Consider the following 18,750-nt stretch of genomic DNA (forward strand, 5'->3'; position numbering starts at 1 on the left):
GTCTGGGGTGTAAATTATATGACATCAGTTTCAAACCCAACACTATAGAAAAGAGATATTTGGATAACACACAAGATGGGTTCAAGAGATTACACCAGCAAATTGTTTTCTGAAATCTCAGTTAGTAAAACTTCACGATAAGGTTGACTCAAAAATGTCATTCATTATGTTCAAAGAAATAAATGCAACATTAACTGCCAATCTGAAGAAGTTATTTACTACAAGATTCAAATCTGCTGAGCAAAGGAGAAAGCTTCATTTATTTTCTCTAACCAAAGGATCATCAAGATGTTTTTGGCAAATAAGACACAAGCCTTTGCACTCTCTTTGGTCAGCAGTGGTTTTCACCTTGGAACTGCATCGATGTCATTTTTGCAAAGTATCTTTCTTGTCATTTACTCATGAAGACATGTTCGCTGAATTCCCATAGTCTTAGATATGACTCTGTAACCCTTTTCGCACTGATAGATATCAGTGACATTTGTCTCTCAGCTGCTCTTGTGTTTCTTTAGACCGTGGCATGATATGCTGTTTTTTTTTTGGTTTTTTTTGTTTGTTTTATCTTTTAGTCTACTTTACTTTGTCAGGCAGGTTCTAGTAAAGTGATTTCTTAATACCCGGGTCTGGCAGAAATCAACCCCAGGTGTGTCTAGAAAACATTGAACGCAGCTTTCCAAAAAATGTGGTTCACGTTTAATTCATGATTTCCAAAGAGGTGCAATTACTTTTTCACATAGGGTCAAGTAGGTTTGGATAGCTTTTTTCCCCTTAATATATGAAATTGCCATTTAAAAATTCTTCTTGTGTTTACTTACGTTCTTTGTCTAACATTTAAATATATTTGATGATCTGAAACATGGAAGTATGAGAGATATGCAAACGACTTAAGAAATAACAATCCTTGATGATCATGATTTTATATATTTTAACTCAAATGAACTCAAACATCATGAATGGTATGAGCCCTCGAAGAGTTAAACTTAAACTTTAAGGAGCTTTTGCTTGCCTTTTTCTTATATAAAAATGTTTCTATTACAGGACATGCACTCAGAAAAGAATGGCAAATCTACTTTACTAAGTAACCGACTGTTTTCAATACCAGGCTGTGTTAAATATGTAACTTTGCCAGTTTTATAAAGCGAAGTTTTCTTCGAGCCTGTCCAGCTTCTCGTGTTCTCTAAGTGCGATGGTCGACAGTTTGATAAAAACAAACCGCTTGCTCTTAGTGAAAATTAACCATCCGGACACTGACAAAGCAGACACAACAAAAACAAACCATCCAGATGTGCTCTCTCTGTACAATCGGCTGCTAAGCTACCTGTAAACACAAGCCACGTGACAACGCCGCGCTGCCTGTCAGGGACTTTGCAGCATCGGGGCGAATGACGGCTGAGTTGGAGGAAGTTACTGGGAGCTGCTTTGCTAGTATGTAACCGTACATGAGTTGGCAACAGCATCGCGACAAGAGAGGTGGGAGTGCTATAAATATGTATATGTAAAAATAACTACTTGTAAATATTTGAGCTGCAAGCGTTGGAACAGATGCATGTGGGGGGTCATCAAGTAACGTCCGCTAGCTGCACTCAGGCTACAAACAAACTTGGCAGCTAGGGCCTGTGCTATAGCCGCCTAGCTAGCTCGCCGTCGTGCATATTTATCGTCGAGCTGTCTAACCATATGTTTGCACATTTTGTTTGGCGCTTTTGAAATTTTCGGGCGCGGCTGTTTATTGATACAAATGTGCTGCCTGTAAGGCTGAATGGGTTTCAAAAAGTGAGTTAGCTTGGGTGGTAACTTCCTCCGTAAGTTACCGTTAGCTTGCTAACATACGCGATTGTCATAAGCTGACATAAACGTTAGCATGTTAACTAGCTAACAACTCATTGGCAAAACCTGGCGTCAGGAACGCCGTGCTTCTCGTGGACAGAAAGATATTTTTGGCTGAACTTAAATAAAAGCGTCCAGAGATGCGCTTTAGTTTGCTAACATTCATGTAGCGTTATTGGTTTGCACACTGATTGTGGCCTTCTCCAGGCTGTGAAGTCGTGGTGTTGCTTGATGTGAAAATAGTAGCATTTACTATTGCAAGTCGGTGGTTTTAGACATGCTTTTCTTGTATTTACATTACTCACCCGATAAAAGTCTTTGAAAATGCACAGAAACAAAAATAGCAGTGGCTAAGGAGCGTTGGGTTAACGTATTAGGACTGCAGAGTAGCTGGATGAGGCTTCCCATATGTGGAGATTTAAGGTATATACCACTTTGCTCATCAGATACAACATGTATACACTGAACTGATGGCAAAGTCTTCAGAAAGTGCACCGTAACTTTGTTTTTTGTTTGTTATCAGTCACAAAGTTTTCGCTGTCCCTCGAAATCAGGGAATATTTTGTGTTTTTGTTGGGTTTGCTTAGTTTGTACTACACTTGTCCCCATAATTGGATGCATTCTGTGGTGCAGGGAGAAACATAAGACGTTGCTGTCTTTGAAAAACAAACAGAGAAACATATATTAACAGTTTATCAGTTGTCTGCTATTCCTGCATCTTTTCTGTGTTGTTTTTGGTGCAGGAAGGCAGCAGCATTCATGGATATTGTGGACACCTTTAACCATTTAATACCCAGTGACCAGTTGGATGACTCCCTGGTAATAGGTCAGAATTTGGAGTGTGAAGCCAGTAATGAGTTTGGGACAGGACTCAGACTGGAAGATTCACTGAAGAACATGCTCAGTGACAAAGATCCCATGTTTGGATGTGCAAGCACTCAGTTCAGTCTGCTGGATAATGAAGACCCTGCTTTTCAGATTGCTGGCTCCACAAGTATGTTTGAAGGCACAAAAAAGTGGCCAAAATGTAGATAAATCAGTGTAGATTCAAACTTTGAGTGAAAGTTAACTAACAAATGCATGTGTGGCTGCCTGGAAAAAAAAAGTCATCCACACTTTACTTGAAAAGTTGATGGTGAAAGTTTTAAATATTAAGTTGTTAATGTACCGTGTAACTCAATGTATAACTCTGATTCTTCACCTACAGACTATTTTATCTGTGCTGATTTTTGCTCAGTTAGACTTTAACTCTTCAGGTGCTTCAAAAAACAAACACTGTAGAGGGTCGTCTTGTACTGAGATATGCAGGGAACATTTTCACCGTGCTTCTTTGCTTGTCAGCACGTAAATATCAGCGTTAGGGTAACTGAAGGTAAATTAAAGTAGTGTTGTTTCAGTAATGATGGAGAAAAATACAAAATTTTTTAAAGAAACAATATAAAAGGATTCAGTATTATTGTAAATGTAGCAGTGTTAGACTGCCATTGAATTTGGACTGCAGTTTTTACATTTTTTTCAAATTGTATATTTATTAAGGACATTACATTTATTTATTTTTGCTTTTGCAGGTCTCGATAGTGGTTCGGCACCCACAGGCCTCCCTGGTGAACCAGCTGTTTCAGAGAGTGCACAAGTTAAGCAACTTGATGTCAGGCAGAAGAAACGTTCACGCAGTTTAGAGAACGGTAAGTCGATGCAAGTTTATTTTCTTTCTCTTTCCACCCTGTGAGACTTTTAGGGATGTACACAACTAGATGTTTAAACATTGCTGCCCTTGCGATTTGGTTACATTTAGTATTTTTATTAATGTACAGTTGCAGTTACTGGTTCAAAGGTGTTACGACACCACAGGGCTCCAGTCCCAACAGACTGTTTTTCTCTTCTTCTCTCTCTGTTTTTTTTTTTGTAAACAAGCAAGGGGCAAAGCAAATAGATGACAGCCGTACTAACTAATGCGGAAAAAAAAGAAAAGGAATAAAAGAGCAGCAGTGTGTCAATTTTTTTTTAGAATAAAAAGTAGAATACCAACCTAAGCCAGATGTAACCATATTCTTTAGCCAGATGTGGACAGACAGAACCAAATATATAAAGGATACCGGTGCTAGTACTGCTAAGGTTACCCTAGCTCTGCAAAATAATCTGATATTGTGTGTGTTTGCAAAACTATTCACACTGGAACATGTTGCACATTTCACTGGGGAAGGTCCTCTAAAATACACAGGAAGTATTTATTTGGCTAATGTAGAACTTTTTCCATTTAAAGTGCACTCAGTTAATGTTTTCTATGTTTTTTTCCCCCCTGTCTTTTAGAGTAGTCGACTAGTTTAACCTTTATTTAACCAGGAAAATCCCATTGAGATTAAAACCTCTTTTTCAAGGGAGACCTGGCCAAGATAGCATAATAAGATAAGATAAGATAGAACTTTATTAATCCCTCGGGTGGGTTCCTCTGGGAAATTCAATTTCCAAAAAGCACAGCACCGACAGAAGTTACAGTTACAGTATATTATTTATATATATATATATATATATATATATATATATATATATATATATACACACACACACACACACACATATATAAATACAGAGACAAATATAAATAAAATATACGAAGGGGATAAATAGAATAAATAGGAATAAAAAATAAAAATACAAGTGAATTGCACATTTCAAGTATTGAGGTCTATTGCACCATTGACTATTTACAAAAAAGTATTGCACAAGGTATTGTACAGTGAGGTGAAGAGGCACTACAGCTTAGTTGTTCCCCTGAGTCACCAATAGTCACCAAGAACATCAGCAGCTTTTAAGTTTTGCTTTTGTTTATTTAAACAGAACACAGTGGTGACCAGGAGCCTAACACACCCACCAATACCATGACCCGAGGGCGGCCGGCAAGAAAACCAGCCAACAGGCTATGCAAGTCATTTCTTATTGAGAAAGGAGTCACAGGTCCTGATCTAAAGAGAGAATTAACTCTCGGAGGACGTGTCAACATTAATGAGATTGATGGTGGGGTCTGGCTGAATCCAACTGTTGTATTGAGACGACTGACAGTCACAATTGGAGGTTTCAAGATTGAATTGCTACCAGGACCCTCGTACACACAGGGTGTCGATGCAAACCAGTCTGCATGCTCGGACGATGGTTTTTCTTACGGTGGGGAAGTTGGTTTCACAGTTTTGCCAGATGAAGCAGCCAGTGTACAGAATCCCGCAGCAGAGAGTGTGGAAGAGATGGATGTAAGTCAGAAGAGCTCAGCTGATGATGCAAGTCATGGGCTGGGCCCATATGTAAATCCAAATGATGTACAGACGACAAACGGGACGTTAAATACTGGCACGAAAGAGGCAAAACTTGACAATCAGAGTGTTCCAGAGAAGCAAAAGCCAGTCAGTAAAGGAAATGATGTTATTAAACAGCCACAGAGCAAAGAGAACAACACAGCTACTGTTAGTAACAAGACAGATGGTAATGAAAAACAACTGAATGTGTCTAAAATGCTGCCAAAGCCTAAACAAGGACCGACATCAGTAAAGAATAAGGAATTCGTTTTACATAAAACAAGCAATACAATTAAGGAGCATAAAGTTACCCAAAATATGCCATCCAAAATCACGCCAAGAGGAGAGCTGCACAAAACTAAATCTGGAAAGGAAAAGCAAGATGTTGTACCTTTGAAAAGGCCTGCAGAAAACATTCAAAGTGAGCATGCTACTAAAGTACAAAAGCTACAGGGTGCAGTAGATGCTAAAGTGAAGCCAAAATTACCAAGTTCTCCTACTTCTGTGGGAAAGAAAATTCCATCATCTGGCAACCGCGTTGGTGATCAGCAGGGACCAGCCAAACGTAGTACGCCCCAAAACAGCTCAAAAAGTGAGACTCCTCCCCCGCACAGTCATCTAGGAAATTCTTTAAAAACACCTGAAGAAGGAGGGCAGGAAAAGTCCAAAATGAAAAAGCTAGAGAAGATTCTTCAGAGACAAAAGAGTAAAAATGCAAGAAGCATCTCTGTGGACGAGCCGCAGCTGTTTATTCCAGATAATGCGCCCGTTGTGAAGAAGGACGCTGTGGACGAGCAAGTCGCTAATAGTGAGACTGTGTGGGATGGAAACAACTGTTGTGGCCTCTGCAAAAAGCACCACAATAACATGTAAGTGTTGCTCCTTAACCTAAATATAAAATCAAGTTTAATCAGCTGTAAAAGAATTTCTGCCTCTGTCCGCATTCTGTTTCTGTCCCAGTGCTAAGCTGCAAACACGCCTCTAATAATCATACTTCGGTTTTTTTGGTTGTTTTTTTTAGGTTTATGGTAGGTTGCGGTCGCTGTGATGACTGGTTCCATGGTGACTGTGTTGGTCTTGACCTGGCGAAAGTGCGAGAAATGGAGGAGGAGGACCAGATGTACGTGTGCTTGAAGTGCTGCGAGGAAGAAACCAAGAAGGTGGGGCCTGAGCCAGCGAGTGCACCCAAACCAGAAGCTCCAGCAAAGAGCGAGACACCCGACCAGAAGCTGCCTCCTAAACCTCGTCCTGGGTCCTCTCAACCCCTCACATCAGGGGGAGTCAGACCAGTAAAAAAGGTAAGCAGTATTTCTCAGTTAACTCTAACTCATAATAGAAATATTTATTTATATCTAATAGATTTAAACTATTCACACACAGCAAATATTTATATCTTTCCCCAGCTAATTTATCCACTGATACTAATCATAGCCACTGTTACCATTATGCAATGGTTTGTCTCTTTGATTTAACTTTGCCAGCACAAGAGGTGTGCACATGGGTGTGTAATCAACACAGTGCACTCGCCATATTTTAGTATGATTTTACACACCAAAAGCTCACTTTTTTTTTTTTTTTACTTTAGCTAAGGGGTATAATGTAAAGTGTGTTGTTGTTGTTGTCATATGTATGTTTTCAGCCTTATGATATATAAAATAAATGTAACGGGGACTTAATTCTTACAATAGGATGCAGAGAGAAGGCAGTCCACAGATGCCCGAGAAGCAACTCATAAAACAGGTAATTTTTCATTAGCTTTGAATGTATAATTAACTTTGTCCTGTTTTAATATCACATTGGGTTCAAGGCCAGGCTGCATTCACTGGGTGTGTAAACAAAATTAACTTAGGACCTTCACAGCACATGAGCAGTATATTAATGACAGTTAGTACAGTCCTTTGAGGTCTCATTTATATATGAGAGAGCTTAAAATTGCATCACCTTAAGTAATAGCATTACTTCTGTAGTTGACATCAGGGTATTTACTTATCAGTTTACTCTATTAAACATACAGCTACTAAAGTAGGAACATAATGCAGCACAAGTCAGTGAGCCTTTTAATACTAAAATACAACAGTCTTTTTTTTTTTTTTAATTTCAGACACACTCCCCCTCAGCATGGAAGATAACAGTTGCATAAATTTGTGTTTATAATCTGTGATTTAATAATTTTGTTCTCGGCTGCGTTTACGCGGACGAGTTGTATTACTCGTTCTCTTTAAAATGTGATCAAAGTTAGTCTGCCAGATTTCAGTCAGGCAGTGTTTTTGGACAGCTCTTAATTTACTCTGTTTGTGTTTTAGAAATGTGCTTTGGATGGTAATCTGCTCAGATGTTGTCAGATGTAATTACACGTTCTGGTTTGAGTTTTCACAGCAGGCTTTTAAAAAGTATTTATTTTTAATTGTTCGTATGAGAAAATACTCTACATGCCATCTTGGAAATAAGTCCATTTTGTAACATTTAACAAAATGATATTGTGTATTATAAAGTATAAACATGTCTGTGTCATATTGTACGTAGTTTTTGTTAATGTTAGGATTTCAGGATGTCCTTTTTTGGGATTAGTTTTTGTAAGCAAAGTCTGTGTGGAATAAATGTTTCTTTATGACGACAGATTTTTTTCCCCACTCACTCAGTGGATTTTGTCACTCTGTCTTCACAGGTGTCTCAGTGAAACAAGAGTCAAAACATAAGGCTCCATCCTTGGCTTCAAAGAAACCCGTGTCTCTGGAGGCAATCAGGAGAAGTGTGCGTGATTCTCTGAAAGAAATCCTCGTACAGAGGTCAGTTTTTCAACACTTTCGAAAGATGTGTGGATGTTACATTTTTTAAAATCAGGGCACTTTATAATCGCCTATGTGCACTTTCTGCATTTCAGATTGAAGGACTCTGATTTGAACATCTCGGTGGAAAGGGCTTCCGAACTTGCAAAGAAGATAGAGCGAGAACTTTTTCACTTGTATAAAGACACTGACAACAAGTACAAGAACAAATACAGAAGCTTAATGTTTAACCTTAAAGATACTAAAAATAATGTAAGTATCATTTTATGTCAGGCATGGTCTAAATGTAATGTTTCCACTTTTACTATAAGAATAGTTTCATTTGCTTTGTCTTTATTGATCTTTTTAGATCCTTTGTAAGAGGGTTCTCAAAGGTGAAATTTCTCCTGCTAACTTAATTCGAATGAGTCCCGAGGAACTGGCCTCAAAAGAACTGGCTGCTTGGCGACAAAGAGAAAACCGACATGTAAGTAATGCTTGTCTTTTTCCCCCCAGTAGTATTGCATAAATTTACCAAACAAATTACAGTAGTTTACAGTTGTGATGTCCGATTTAAACTGAGTAAATATTATTAAGGTAATAGTTTAACAGTGTATTTTTAAAGATGGTTGTATTTTAGAATAGAAAAAAAAACAAATTAATTCTTTGCTTTACAGACTATTGAGATGATTGAAAAAGAGCAAAGGGAGGCAGAGAGACGGCCGATTACTAAGATCACACACAAAGGGGAAATTGAAATTGAAAGTCAAGAACCAGTAAAAGCACCGGAGCCTGTAGAGGTGAGGGTATCATTGTGCTGTTTATGCTTAACATGCATAGTAAGTGAAATGTGATGAGATGTGTATCCTTACATTAGTTACATCGCTTCATATACCATCATCAGTTCTGTTCATCTGTCTGATTACTTTGTGAAATGTGCTGCATTCATATCTTTGTGCCTCATGTAAAAAGCTCCTACAATTCTCCTCCCATGTAATCCATTTAAGCTGAATATAGCGACAGATTGCTTCTGTTTACATGCAACAGACTTAGTGACGTGTTTGCTTAAACTTATTTCCTATTTTTTTCCAGCTTGAACCTCCTCCCAGAGTGACTGAAGTCTCAGCAGAACCTCCAAAAACTCCAGAGAAGAAGGAAGAGAATGCTAACACAGCTAAAGACACTACAAGCCAACACAAGTCTCACTTATTTGACCTACACTGTAAAATCTGCACAGGTAAATGATAACATGAGAACAAAAAAAAGACTAGAGATTAACCTGTGTCTTTAATAAAACATCTCATTCAGTATTGTCACCATTGATCTCTGGTGTTATATTTTCTGAAGGTCGAATGGCACCCCCTGTTGAGGAGGCACCAACCAAAGTGGTTAAAGTTGCAACTACAGTGGTTAGGAGGCAGTCTACCAAAACAGAGGAGACAAAGGGCACCACGCCGCCCGCAATCGACGATGACCTGCACCTCACTGTCTTAGAGGAGAGCTTCCAAAATGCTCAGATAGGGTACGAAGCAGTTGTTTTAGACATTTTGTCTGGATCTGGATAATGTTTTCTTTCAGTGCTTAATTCATTTCTCCTTCATTGTCACAGGTCTGATCATGCAGCTGGAAGAGAGGAAGAAGCTACTTTCCTTTCCAACCTGAAGTGTCTGTGGCAAGGATTCATTCATATGCACGCTGTGGCAAAGTTGGTGACAAAAGCTTTTCCCGTCTCAGGTGTTTTGGACAACTTGACAGAGGTAAAGTTGACACATCAGACTGTACTTGGGTTTTAAACAGCTGTTGTAAACTATGGTTGACAATGAAAAGTGTTTCAGAAAAGAGACAAATTGAGGAAGATGAAAGACAATAAATACAAATATTCACGGTTCGTATGGGTGCTTGAAATCCTTGAGAATGCTTGAATTGTAATATTGTCTTTTCAAGGTTTGAAAAGTGCCCGATATTCAGATGTGGTGTTTAAAAGTGCTTGAAACTGTATTTCATTCAACACAAATAACTATCTAACCAAATAGTTTTCTTATCAGATAGAAAAATAAAATGAGTCGCAAAGTCTAAAAGCAAAATTTCTCTGCCTGGGCTGCCGAGCATCTTTGCATGTCAGTCTGTTTCAATTTGTTTTAATTTTTACATGGCCTTACTGAGGTGATGCTAAGTGAAACATGCATTCTTTTTTTTTTTTGGTAATGTGCTGAAAAAGCTTGAAAACTGACCTTGAAAGTGCTTAAAAAGTGCTTGAATTTGACCCTGAAAAATGCGTATGAACCCTGAATATTAGTATTCTTTGACACAGTTGTTTAAGCAACAGCCAGGCAAGAGCCAGTTCTGATGAATGGCAGTGGGATAAAGATTGCTTTTAGCACAGATACAGGGAGAAAATGGCAGTCAGACATGAGTATTTATGTACTAAAAAACTAAAACAAAACATTGCAGAAATGTGCTGACACTTGTTGTTGTAGAACAGTTTATTAGGACACAGGAAATATAAACCACAGTCCAGCTGGAAGAACTAGATTTGTAACATTACTCCCACGTAACTACAGATTTATGAGTGATCAAATACTGCCAACTACTTTGTATCTCTAACACTCCATAAGGTGTGCTCTTTTTATTTATTCATTTAAAAACATGTTTTTTCTCCAATAGGACCTTCCAGATAGCATACAGGTTGGTGGGAGGATTAGTCCTCAGACGGTGTGGGACTACTTGGAGAAAATTCGGGCAACTGGAACAAAAGTAAGTTTCTCTTGTTTTCCGAGATTTGCTTATGATTTGACAGAAATAAATTGGCTTTAATTATTCCTGATATTGAGTAAGTCGAACTGAATACCACTCTTTAAAAGTTCTGATTTTTAACAGAGTTACAGATTTTACTGACACATGCTTTTTGTTTTATTAAAGGAAGTGTGCCTGATTCGCTTCTCCCCTGAGACAGAGGAAGATGAGATCTCTTATACTCTTTTGTATGCCTACTTCAGCAGTCGTAGGCGTTTTGGGGTGGTGTCCAATAATTTGAAACAAGTGAAGGACATGTACCTCATCCCTTTAGGTGCCACAGAAAAAGTTCCACATCAGCTTGTTCCCTTTGATGGGCCAGGTAACCGGAACACAATTATTTTTCTCTCATTAAATAAAAAAAAATCTTTTTTTTTTTTTAAATGTTCAAACTTAATCTTTTAATTTCTCAGGTTTAGAAAACAACCGTGGAAACCTCCTCCTTGGACTTATTATTCGCCAGAGACCGAAAAGGGATTTTCTTACTGTGGATGTGAACGAATCTGCAAGGATTATTCCTGAAATAAAACCTGTGGCCATTTCCACAAAAGAAACCAGGGCAAAAGAGGAGGATGAGAAATTTTTTCTCTCTTCCTTGACTAGTGCACTTCAAAAGGAGAAGGAAAAACCACTTAACACTACTGAAGATGTTGATGAGCCTATTGCACAGTCTTTTGAAGAAACATCTGCATCAGAGGAGACCAACAATCAGGAGCCTCAGAAACCCCTTCGCTTTCTTCCAGGTGTGCTAGTAGGCTGGGGTGGAGAATTACCACCTCTGCCTGATGTTGGGTTTAAACCCTCAAGTACAGCACAGGATGCCTTGAAGACTCAGCCTGCTCCAAAACCAGAGACATCAGTTGGGAGCTCAAAAAGTCCAACAGCTGCTGCCCCACGAGAGCGCTTTGTCATCAAGAAGAAAGAAGCTAAACCTGCTAAAACTGAACCGGAGCTATCAAGCCCATCTGATACATCAGCTGCTACCAACTCGCTGGAAAAGAAAGCTGCAGTAGGGAGCCAGGGTACATCTGTCTCACTCAAAGATAAGCCTCCAGATGTATCGACTGAAGACTTCCTGGCAGGCCTGTCAGCAGCTCCAAGCGGGACTGAAACTAGCAGTGCTACGTCGGCAAACAAAGGCGACACTGGCCTTTTGTCTGAAAGTGAAAAAGAAACAACTGAAGGGAATTCTTTGTTGCAGCCAAAATCCCAGTCTGCTGCAGATCACGCAAGTAGCTCAAAGCCTCCTTTAAGTGGAATATTGAAAAAATCTTCAGCATATTCCACTGTGAATGAAGATAAAACAATGGTGCCACAGAAGGATAAAGCCAGCCTCCCAGATCCTTCCAGCCCTAAACCTGTTCCTGTGTTGAGCAGCACTAGGAATGATCTAATCGTCCCATTTCACCAAGGATATTTACAGCTCTCTCAGGCCAAGCACAAAGCTGAAGAACAAAGTCAAACAGCCGTTCAGTCGTTTCCTTGTAAAAAGAATGAGCCTGGTGTAGCGCAGGCTGGTGCTGTATTGACTCAGACAGTGAATCCTCCTACGGTCCAAGGAACTCCAGCAGAGTGTCAAACAGGAGCCTCTCAGTCCCAGTATAACCCAGCAATGGCACCAGCTCTCCCAGTAAACAACAGCACAAGACCGTCCCCGTTGCAGCAGCAACAGCCTCAGGAATCTGGCAGCTATGATTCTCCATCTGCCCCTACTTCTAATACTGTACCCACCCCTCACATCCAGAACCAGAACCATAGCATGCAGTGGGCTCAAGACACCACTTCACAGGCTCCCCCTGGACCTCAGTCACAGTACCCCGAGAGTTGCTCTGAACCATCTGGCCAACCCTCATCTGTGGACAAAGACTACAAGCGTTTAGAGGAGCGATACAGTGACCCGTGGGAGAGGCCGCGACACACAGAAGACAAAGACCACGGAAGGCACAGCTACCACAGGGACTCCTATCACGGTAAAAAGAGCAGGCACCACGAGCGGGAGAAAAAGCACGATCGCAGCTATGATGATAAGTACAAGGAGAGGGGCAGGCACCACGGACATTCGGATGACCGCTATGCTGAGAAGAGGAAAGAGAGGCATCACAGCGACGACTACAGCAGCCGTCACAAGGACAGGCACAGACATAGACGGGACTCTGATTACGAGAATGGACGGAGAAGTTCGAAAGACAGTTACTCATAGTTTTGTTCAGAGAGCGTTTGGGGCTCTCAGGAGGACTGTTCGGTTGTTGTTGGTCACACAGCTGGTACAAACCACTTTGGTTGGTGCTGGTGGAGTTGTTTTACGCACCAGTCTGCATCTGTATGCCGTGTCTTTCACTAAAGTTACGTTTTATGTTACTCAGCGTACAAGCCAAAATAATATAATTTCAATGGAATTATGATATTATGGATCAGTTCAGTTAAGACCAAGAAAAAAAAAAGAAGTCAATATTGGAACATTTTTAACTTTTAAACTTTTTACTGTAAATATGTTGTTCATATTGAGCTGCTGTACTGATTGGTTTCGGTCTCAAGGCAACATAACAACAAACAAGTGGACTACTTGGATAATTTATGCTGAGTTCATTTGGCCTGAATGTAATAGAAGGTATTTAACTGAAAACAGCAGCTTGAGTTTGTTTTTTTTAACATTTCTTTTAAATTGCTTAAATATTTTATAAACCTGCTTTCTATTGAGAAAGCATGTACAATGTTGGCTTGTAATATACATTAGAGATGAAGTGTGCCTTTGCACTGTGTTATTGTACAGTTCGTAATAAAGCTGAACCTTTTTTTTTATTAATTATTTAAAGAAATTCTTTGTCTAAAAAATGTATTAAAACCAACTAGGTCAGAGGTGTTAAAAATGAGGCCTGGGGGGGGGAGAATCGGCCCAGCAAAGACTCCGATCTGGCCCACTGGATGATTGGGAAAAGTGAAGGAGGGCATGTGTTTTTGAGTAAAGTGTATTTTTATAACTAAGTTTTACAGCTTTTCCTATTGATAAAGACCTCCCCCGTGGTCATTCTTGTTAAAGGAACGAAGTAATAAAGAAACAAATGATAGGAATGTGCCTCTTTTTCACCAATCTATAGAAATTTTGGTAAACTAATATTTTCTGTGAATTAACAAAAACATTGAGCTACCAGAATGGTTTCCATATTTTCATGTTAACATATAGAAAAAGTGAGACGTGCTGTTGAAATTGTACTTTTTATATTAAGATATCTCAGGGGTTTAATGTGTAGGTAAACATCTTTACTCTGACAGAAAGGAGAGATTCACTCATCTGGTCCCTTCAAAATCAAAGTGGTCTGTATGTGATGGAACTAGATGTTAGCATTGCGACCTTGCAGCAAGAAGGTCCTTGGTTTGAATCCATCATCTTGACGGGGAACCCCCATGTAGAGTTTGCATGTTCTCCCACTGTGTGAGTGGGTTCTCTCTGAGTACTTCGGCTTCCTCCCACAGTCCAAAGACATGCAGTTTGCGGGGTTAGTGTATCGATGTTTCTTTTTGTTAGCTCTTAAGCAAAAGAAAATGGATTAACAAGATGGGTAGATGGGTGTCATGTTAAGTTTTACCTTTTGTTTGGAAAGTGATGTAAATCAGAAAAGTCAGCCAAGGAATCAGAGAGTTTAATTTGTCCTTTAACACTTTAAATGTATATGTTTCATCAAACTGAATTTTAAGTGCAACTCAGAACTGGTATGTAAAGTGTTGAAGAAACAAGTAGTACAATTCAATTGCTTTAAAAAACAGGACTATATGCAGTCCTGTGAAAAACTAAGTGCACTCCACGATTCAGTACTTGGAGGACTACCGTTAGCGGCAGTCTTTAAGTAACTTTAAATAACTACTCTGTATGACTATCAGTATCTCACATCAGTATGAAAGAATTATGGCCCATCCTTTACAGCATTCCTTCATCTCTTTGAGTATTTGTTTTTGCACAGCTCTTAAGTTTCCACCACAACATTTCAGTCAGGTTGAGGTGATTGATTCTGTTGTAGATTTGCTGCTGCACTTGGGATCATTGTCCTGTTGCATGACACAATTTTGGACAATCTTTAGTTAAGTGTACAGAGGAGTTCATGAACGACTCTGATTAGATGTCCAAGTCCCAGTCGTCACCCCTCCACCACTGTGCTTGACGGTTGGAGTCATCTGTGTTGATATGCTGTTTGGTTTTCAGCAAATGTGCTACTGTGCATTACAGCCAAAAATCTCCACCTTGGTCTGTATGAAGAACATGAAGACGGTAAAAGTGCACTTGGATTTTCACATGACTAAATACTAGAAAACACAATATCAACTACCTTAAAAGGTACATTTCCTACTGTTGTAAAGACCAGAACTTGCAGTTTCACTTACTCGTTTCCATCAAAGATATTAAAACCTTCACTTTTTTTAAGAAACAGCCCTTGCTTGGTATCTCCAAACAAACAGACATTTCTAAGATTCCCCGCAAAGCCATTTGAAAACATTCCCAAGGTCACAACTGATATGTTTCTGTACAGTTCAAACCCTCCAAAGTAAAACTGCCCCCCGTAGTTTAAGGCTACATATCGCTCAAATGGATCTACATTTTCAGAGAGGATCTCCTGGCTGTTCAGTAACACTTGAATAACAGTGCTATTTAGAGATATAGAGACATTGTGCCATTTGTTACAGCAGAGAGTGAGATTTCTGAAAACCAATGGGAAGGAAAGTCTTTCTCCAAGATTGACTGTTATTTTAAGATAGCCCCCTTCAAGTCCAACTGCAAGGTGGTCATCATCTTCGTGTTCAGCCTTTCCCATCCACATGATCAGACTGTCATTGGAGACTGTGAGAAAGCTGAAAGAAACCTGTGTGTATTTTAAGTTTCTTGTGTTGTATTTAGAGTCCCAGTATTTAACAAAAGAGTTTCCAACAAACTTCAGAGTGCCTGTGGACATTTCCTTGTCACAGTACCTCCCGGTCCACCCTAAGGGGCAAATGCAGTGATACGAGGTGACACTAGATGCCACGCATAAGGAACCATGTTTGCAGACGTTGTTTACACAGCTCACAGACTGGTTACACACAGAACCGGTCCATAATGGTGGACATACACAAGTGAACGAGTCACTACTTGTTGCCCTGCAGTGACCTCCATTCTGGCACACCTTGTACCCGCAGGCTGTCCCATCCCAGTCACCTATGTTGGCCCCACTTAAAGCTCCCCTCTCTGTTAACTCAAACTCTCGATCATTGAGTGTTATCTCTCGCAGGCCACCAGTGAAGCTCACAGGATCCCCTTCAGTTGCATCCGTGGAGACAAAGCTCAGAGTCGACACGCCTCCGACGAAGACGTCAGTAGCAACATCGAGTGTGGCCATGCCTTCAGTCACATTTTCTCTAACTTCCTTGTTATCCAGACTGAGGAAGCCTCGGTTACCAGTTCGGCCAGCCTTAACCGTGAGCCAGGTCCTGCCGCTTAAGTCCACTTGTTCAGAGGACTGCAGGATGTGGGTGCCGTCCCCAAGATTGTATCGCAGCTGGACAAACCCAGATGCCAGTGAGAGGCAGAAGAAGTCTCCTGTGGAAAAAACAATTTATGAGTAACTTGTTTGAAAAAAGTAATTTCTTCTACTTTTACCGTGGTAAAGATTAGTATTAATATTAGATGTGCACAGTACTGTCTTTTAACTAAGGGCATTATTATTGATTTTTTCAAAACTAAAAATTAGACACAGATGCAGTTAGGCCCACAATTTTTTGACCAGTGACTTTTTAAAATTTTATTTTTGTAGTATTTTTTTCTCTACACCGCAGTGTATTCTAAATTGAAATACAAAGGTTCAGCTTTAATTCAAAGGTGCCCTCTATTTTCAGAATTTCAGTTTTATTTTGAAAAGTAATTGGACAAAATTATTGTTCTGTGACAAATACATAAAAGATCTGGAGTCGATTCAAGATTTTGAAACTTTATTTGGTGGCTTTTCTTTGGAACTGAACAGAAGACCCCAAGAGATGTTAATGGAAGGAGAAGGAGAAATAAACCCACCAGAGAAACAGCAAAAGCTTGTGGCCAAATCAAATCTCAAATTCATCAAATTTTGATGTATTATTACTATATTACTAAAAGAGCAAATGCACTAAAGTGAATGGTTGAGAAAAATACCTTCACAATATCGAACCAAGTCGAGAACACTCTTGAGAAAGCAGGCTTAAAATGATCAAGATCTGCAATCAAGAGACGCCTTCACGAATCGAAATGCAGAGAATTTAGAACAAAGTGCAAACCAGTGAAAGCCAGAACTGGAAAGCCAGATAAGACTTTGCCAGAAAACATCTACAAGAGCCTGCACAGCCCCCCCCCAAAATTCTTTGGGCAGATGAAACCAAGATTAACTTGTACCAACATGATAGGCAACAGAAAACCATGGAGAGGAAAAGGCGCACCTCATGATCTGAAGCACACCACATTATCTGTCAAACACGATGGCATGGGCACGTATGGCTGCGGGCGTCACTAGTGTTTATTAATGACGTGACTGCTGATAGAAGTAGCGGGATGAATTCTGGAGTGCACAAGGCTATGCTCTCTGCTCAGATTCAGTCAGATGCTGGAAACTGATCTGCTTCACAAATGGATAATGAGCCAAATCGCGCAGCAAAAGCAACCAAAGAGTTTCTGAAGCCAAAGAAATGGAATATTCTTCACCTGATCTCAGTCCAATAAAGCATGCTTTTCAGTTACTGCAGACAAAAATGAAGGCAGAGAGACTTCAATAACATTGTCAATGATTTAAAGTCACCTGTGGTGCTGTACAATGATGAAATTAGATGAAAAAACCTATAGACCTAACTGTATATAAAAAAATAAAGGATGCATTCTCTTTGTGTCTCAATATTTCAAGGCCCTCTCACAGGTGAATATGTCTGTGGGTTGTAAGTGGTTGAACTAAAGACATATTTATTTTATTCTCTCCCAACTTGTCAGAGCAGCATGGATTGATTGCCATAAATAAACTCATTGATGAATTTAAAAATACCATTTATGTCATGATTAATAACTCCAATATTTAGATAAAAAGTTTCACTTTGACCTAAGTTGGCCTGAATTTTGTTGTCAATCATATGACACTCAGCAGAATACTGATATACACAGTCGACAACGAGAGGATTTGACATTATAATTTAAGAAATAGGACCAAAGCACCGTGTTCTACATTTTTAATGTCAGGCTTAAGGAAAACAAATAAGAATGTGTAATAAGTATACTTAACACTGAAATTATATTCACCATATTTAAATTTGAATGCTAATTTTATTGGGCATGAACTACTAGCTACACATAGCAATTGGTATGTGTAATGAGTGCTGTGGAGGCAGGGCATAGAGGGGTAAAAGAGCAAATGGCCTAATATGTTACAGCAATCATATTAATTAACACAGTGTTAATAAAAGCAAAGCTTCCCTAAATATTAATTGTCCTCACCAGCTCTGGCACTGAGATGTTGCGCAATGTAGACGAGGATGCCATCAGGTGATAACGGCTGGAACTGCACTTGCAAATCAGTCCTGTGTCTTATACTCATAGGTGGGAATGACATCCAGGAGGAGAGGTTAGCACTGAAGAATGGATCACTGATGGTCACAGCTGAACAGAAAAAAACAATTTAGCAGTTAAAGAATTTAATAGCAAAGGCCTTATTTAAAAATATGAATTTAATAAAAATATAACAGATGCAGGTGAGGGTCACAGCTTCAGTGAGGCAACCTTTCTCACAGTAGACTCCTGCTGTTCCCAGGGGGCACTGGCAGGTATATCCATTCGGCAGAGGGATGCAGGTGGAGCCGTGGGCGCACAAAGGAGGGGGGCTGTGCTCGACATCACACACTGACACGGTCTCGGAACAGAGCGCTCCCTTCCATCCAAATGGGCACTGGCAACTGCAGACGGGCACAGTCAAACACTGTGTTAAAGCTTGTGAACACCGTCTTCCCCTTCTGCAGCATTCACACAGCGAAACCGGTTTTCTGTTTGTTACTAAAGCATAGTCACAATGCATATGGAAATATACATAAAGCACAGCGTTGTTTACTGT

At 39.7% G+C, this 18,750-nt stretch overlaps 2 protein-coding genes across 3 annotated transcripts in view; one reads left to right on the forward strand and one right to left on the reverse strand.

The window, feature by feature from the left end:
• Positions 1 to 1,314: 1,314 nt before the first annotated feature.
• On the forward strand, positions 1,315 to 13,469 carry phf3 (PHD finger protein 3). 2 transcript variants are annotated; one of them, XM_085477938.1, is made up of 16 exons: positions 1,315 to 1,470; positions 2,571 to 2,821; positions 3,396 to 3,512; positions 4,666 to 5,983; positions 6,136 to 6,412; positions 6,803 to 6,854; positions 7,780 to 7,900; positions 7,996 to 8,152; positions 8,250 to 8,366; positions 8,557 to 8,679; positions 8,972 to 9,116; positions 9,227 to 9,401; positions 9,489 to 9,636; positions 10,544 to 10,633; positions 10,799 to 10,994; positions 11,086 to 13,469. In XM_085477938.1, the coding sequence occupies exons 2-16, from the start codon at positions 2,587 to 2,589 to the stop codon at positions 12,870 to 12,872; spliced, it is 5,058 nt and encodes a 1,685-aa protein (XP_085334064.1). In that variant the 5' UTR covers positions 1,315 to 1,470; positions 2,571 to 2,586; the 3' UTR covers positions 12,873 to 13,469. The 2 variants fall into 2 exon arrangements, with proteins under 2 accessions (XP_085334064.1, XP_085334065.1); XM_085477939.1 differs by lacking the exon at positions 2,571 to 2,821 and having other exon boundaries at positions 1,317 to 1,470.
• A 698-nt stretch (positions 13,470 to 14,167) lies between these two features.
• eys (EGF-like photoreceptor maintenance factor) overlaps positions 14,168 to 18,750 on the reverse strand; it is a 176,578-nt gene continuing 171,995 nt past the window's right edge. The window contains exons 48-50 of the mRNA XM_085477940.1: positions 18,423 to 18,595; positions 18,141 to 18,302; positions 14,168 to 16,235 (exon numbers count right to left, since the gene is read on the reverse strand). Coding sequence (XP_085334066.1) covers positions 15,043 to 16,235; positions 18,141 to 18,302; positions 18,423 to 18,595 — 1,528 coding nt within the window. The 3' untranslated portion in view covers positions 14,168 to 15,042. The remainder of the gene's footprint in view (positions 16,236 to 18,140; positions 18,303 to 18,422; positions 18,596 to 18,750) is intronic.

Source organism: Copadichromis virginalis, linkage group LG13 (genome assembly GCF_057382275.1).
Source record: "Copadichromis virginalis isolate Kocher_CV1m ecotype Utaka linkage group LG13, C_Virginalis_male_GT1.1, whole genome shotgun sequence".
Classification (NCBI taxonomy): domain Eukaryota; kingdom Metazoa; phylum Chordata; class Actinopteri; order Cichliformes; family Cichlidae; genus Copadichromis; species Copadichromis virginalis.

What these genes read in the sequence shown, in the direction of transcription:
- phf3 (XM_085477938.1), top strand. Translation starts at nt 2,587, where the DNA reads ATGGATATTGTGGACACCTTTAACCATTTAATACCCAGTGACCAGTTG. An exon ending in TTCACGCAGTTTAGAGAACG is followed by an intron (nt 3,513 to 4,665) that starts GTAAGTCGATGC and finishes TTATTTAAACAG; the next exon opens with AACACAGTGGTGACCAGGAG. An exon ending in TGTTCCCTTTGATGGGCCAG is followed by an intron (nt 10,995 to 11,085) that starts GTAACCGGAACA and finishes TTAATTTCTCAG; the next exon opens with GTTTAGAAAACAACCGTGGA.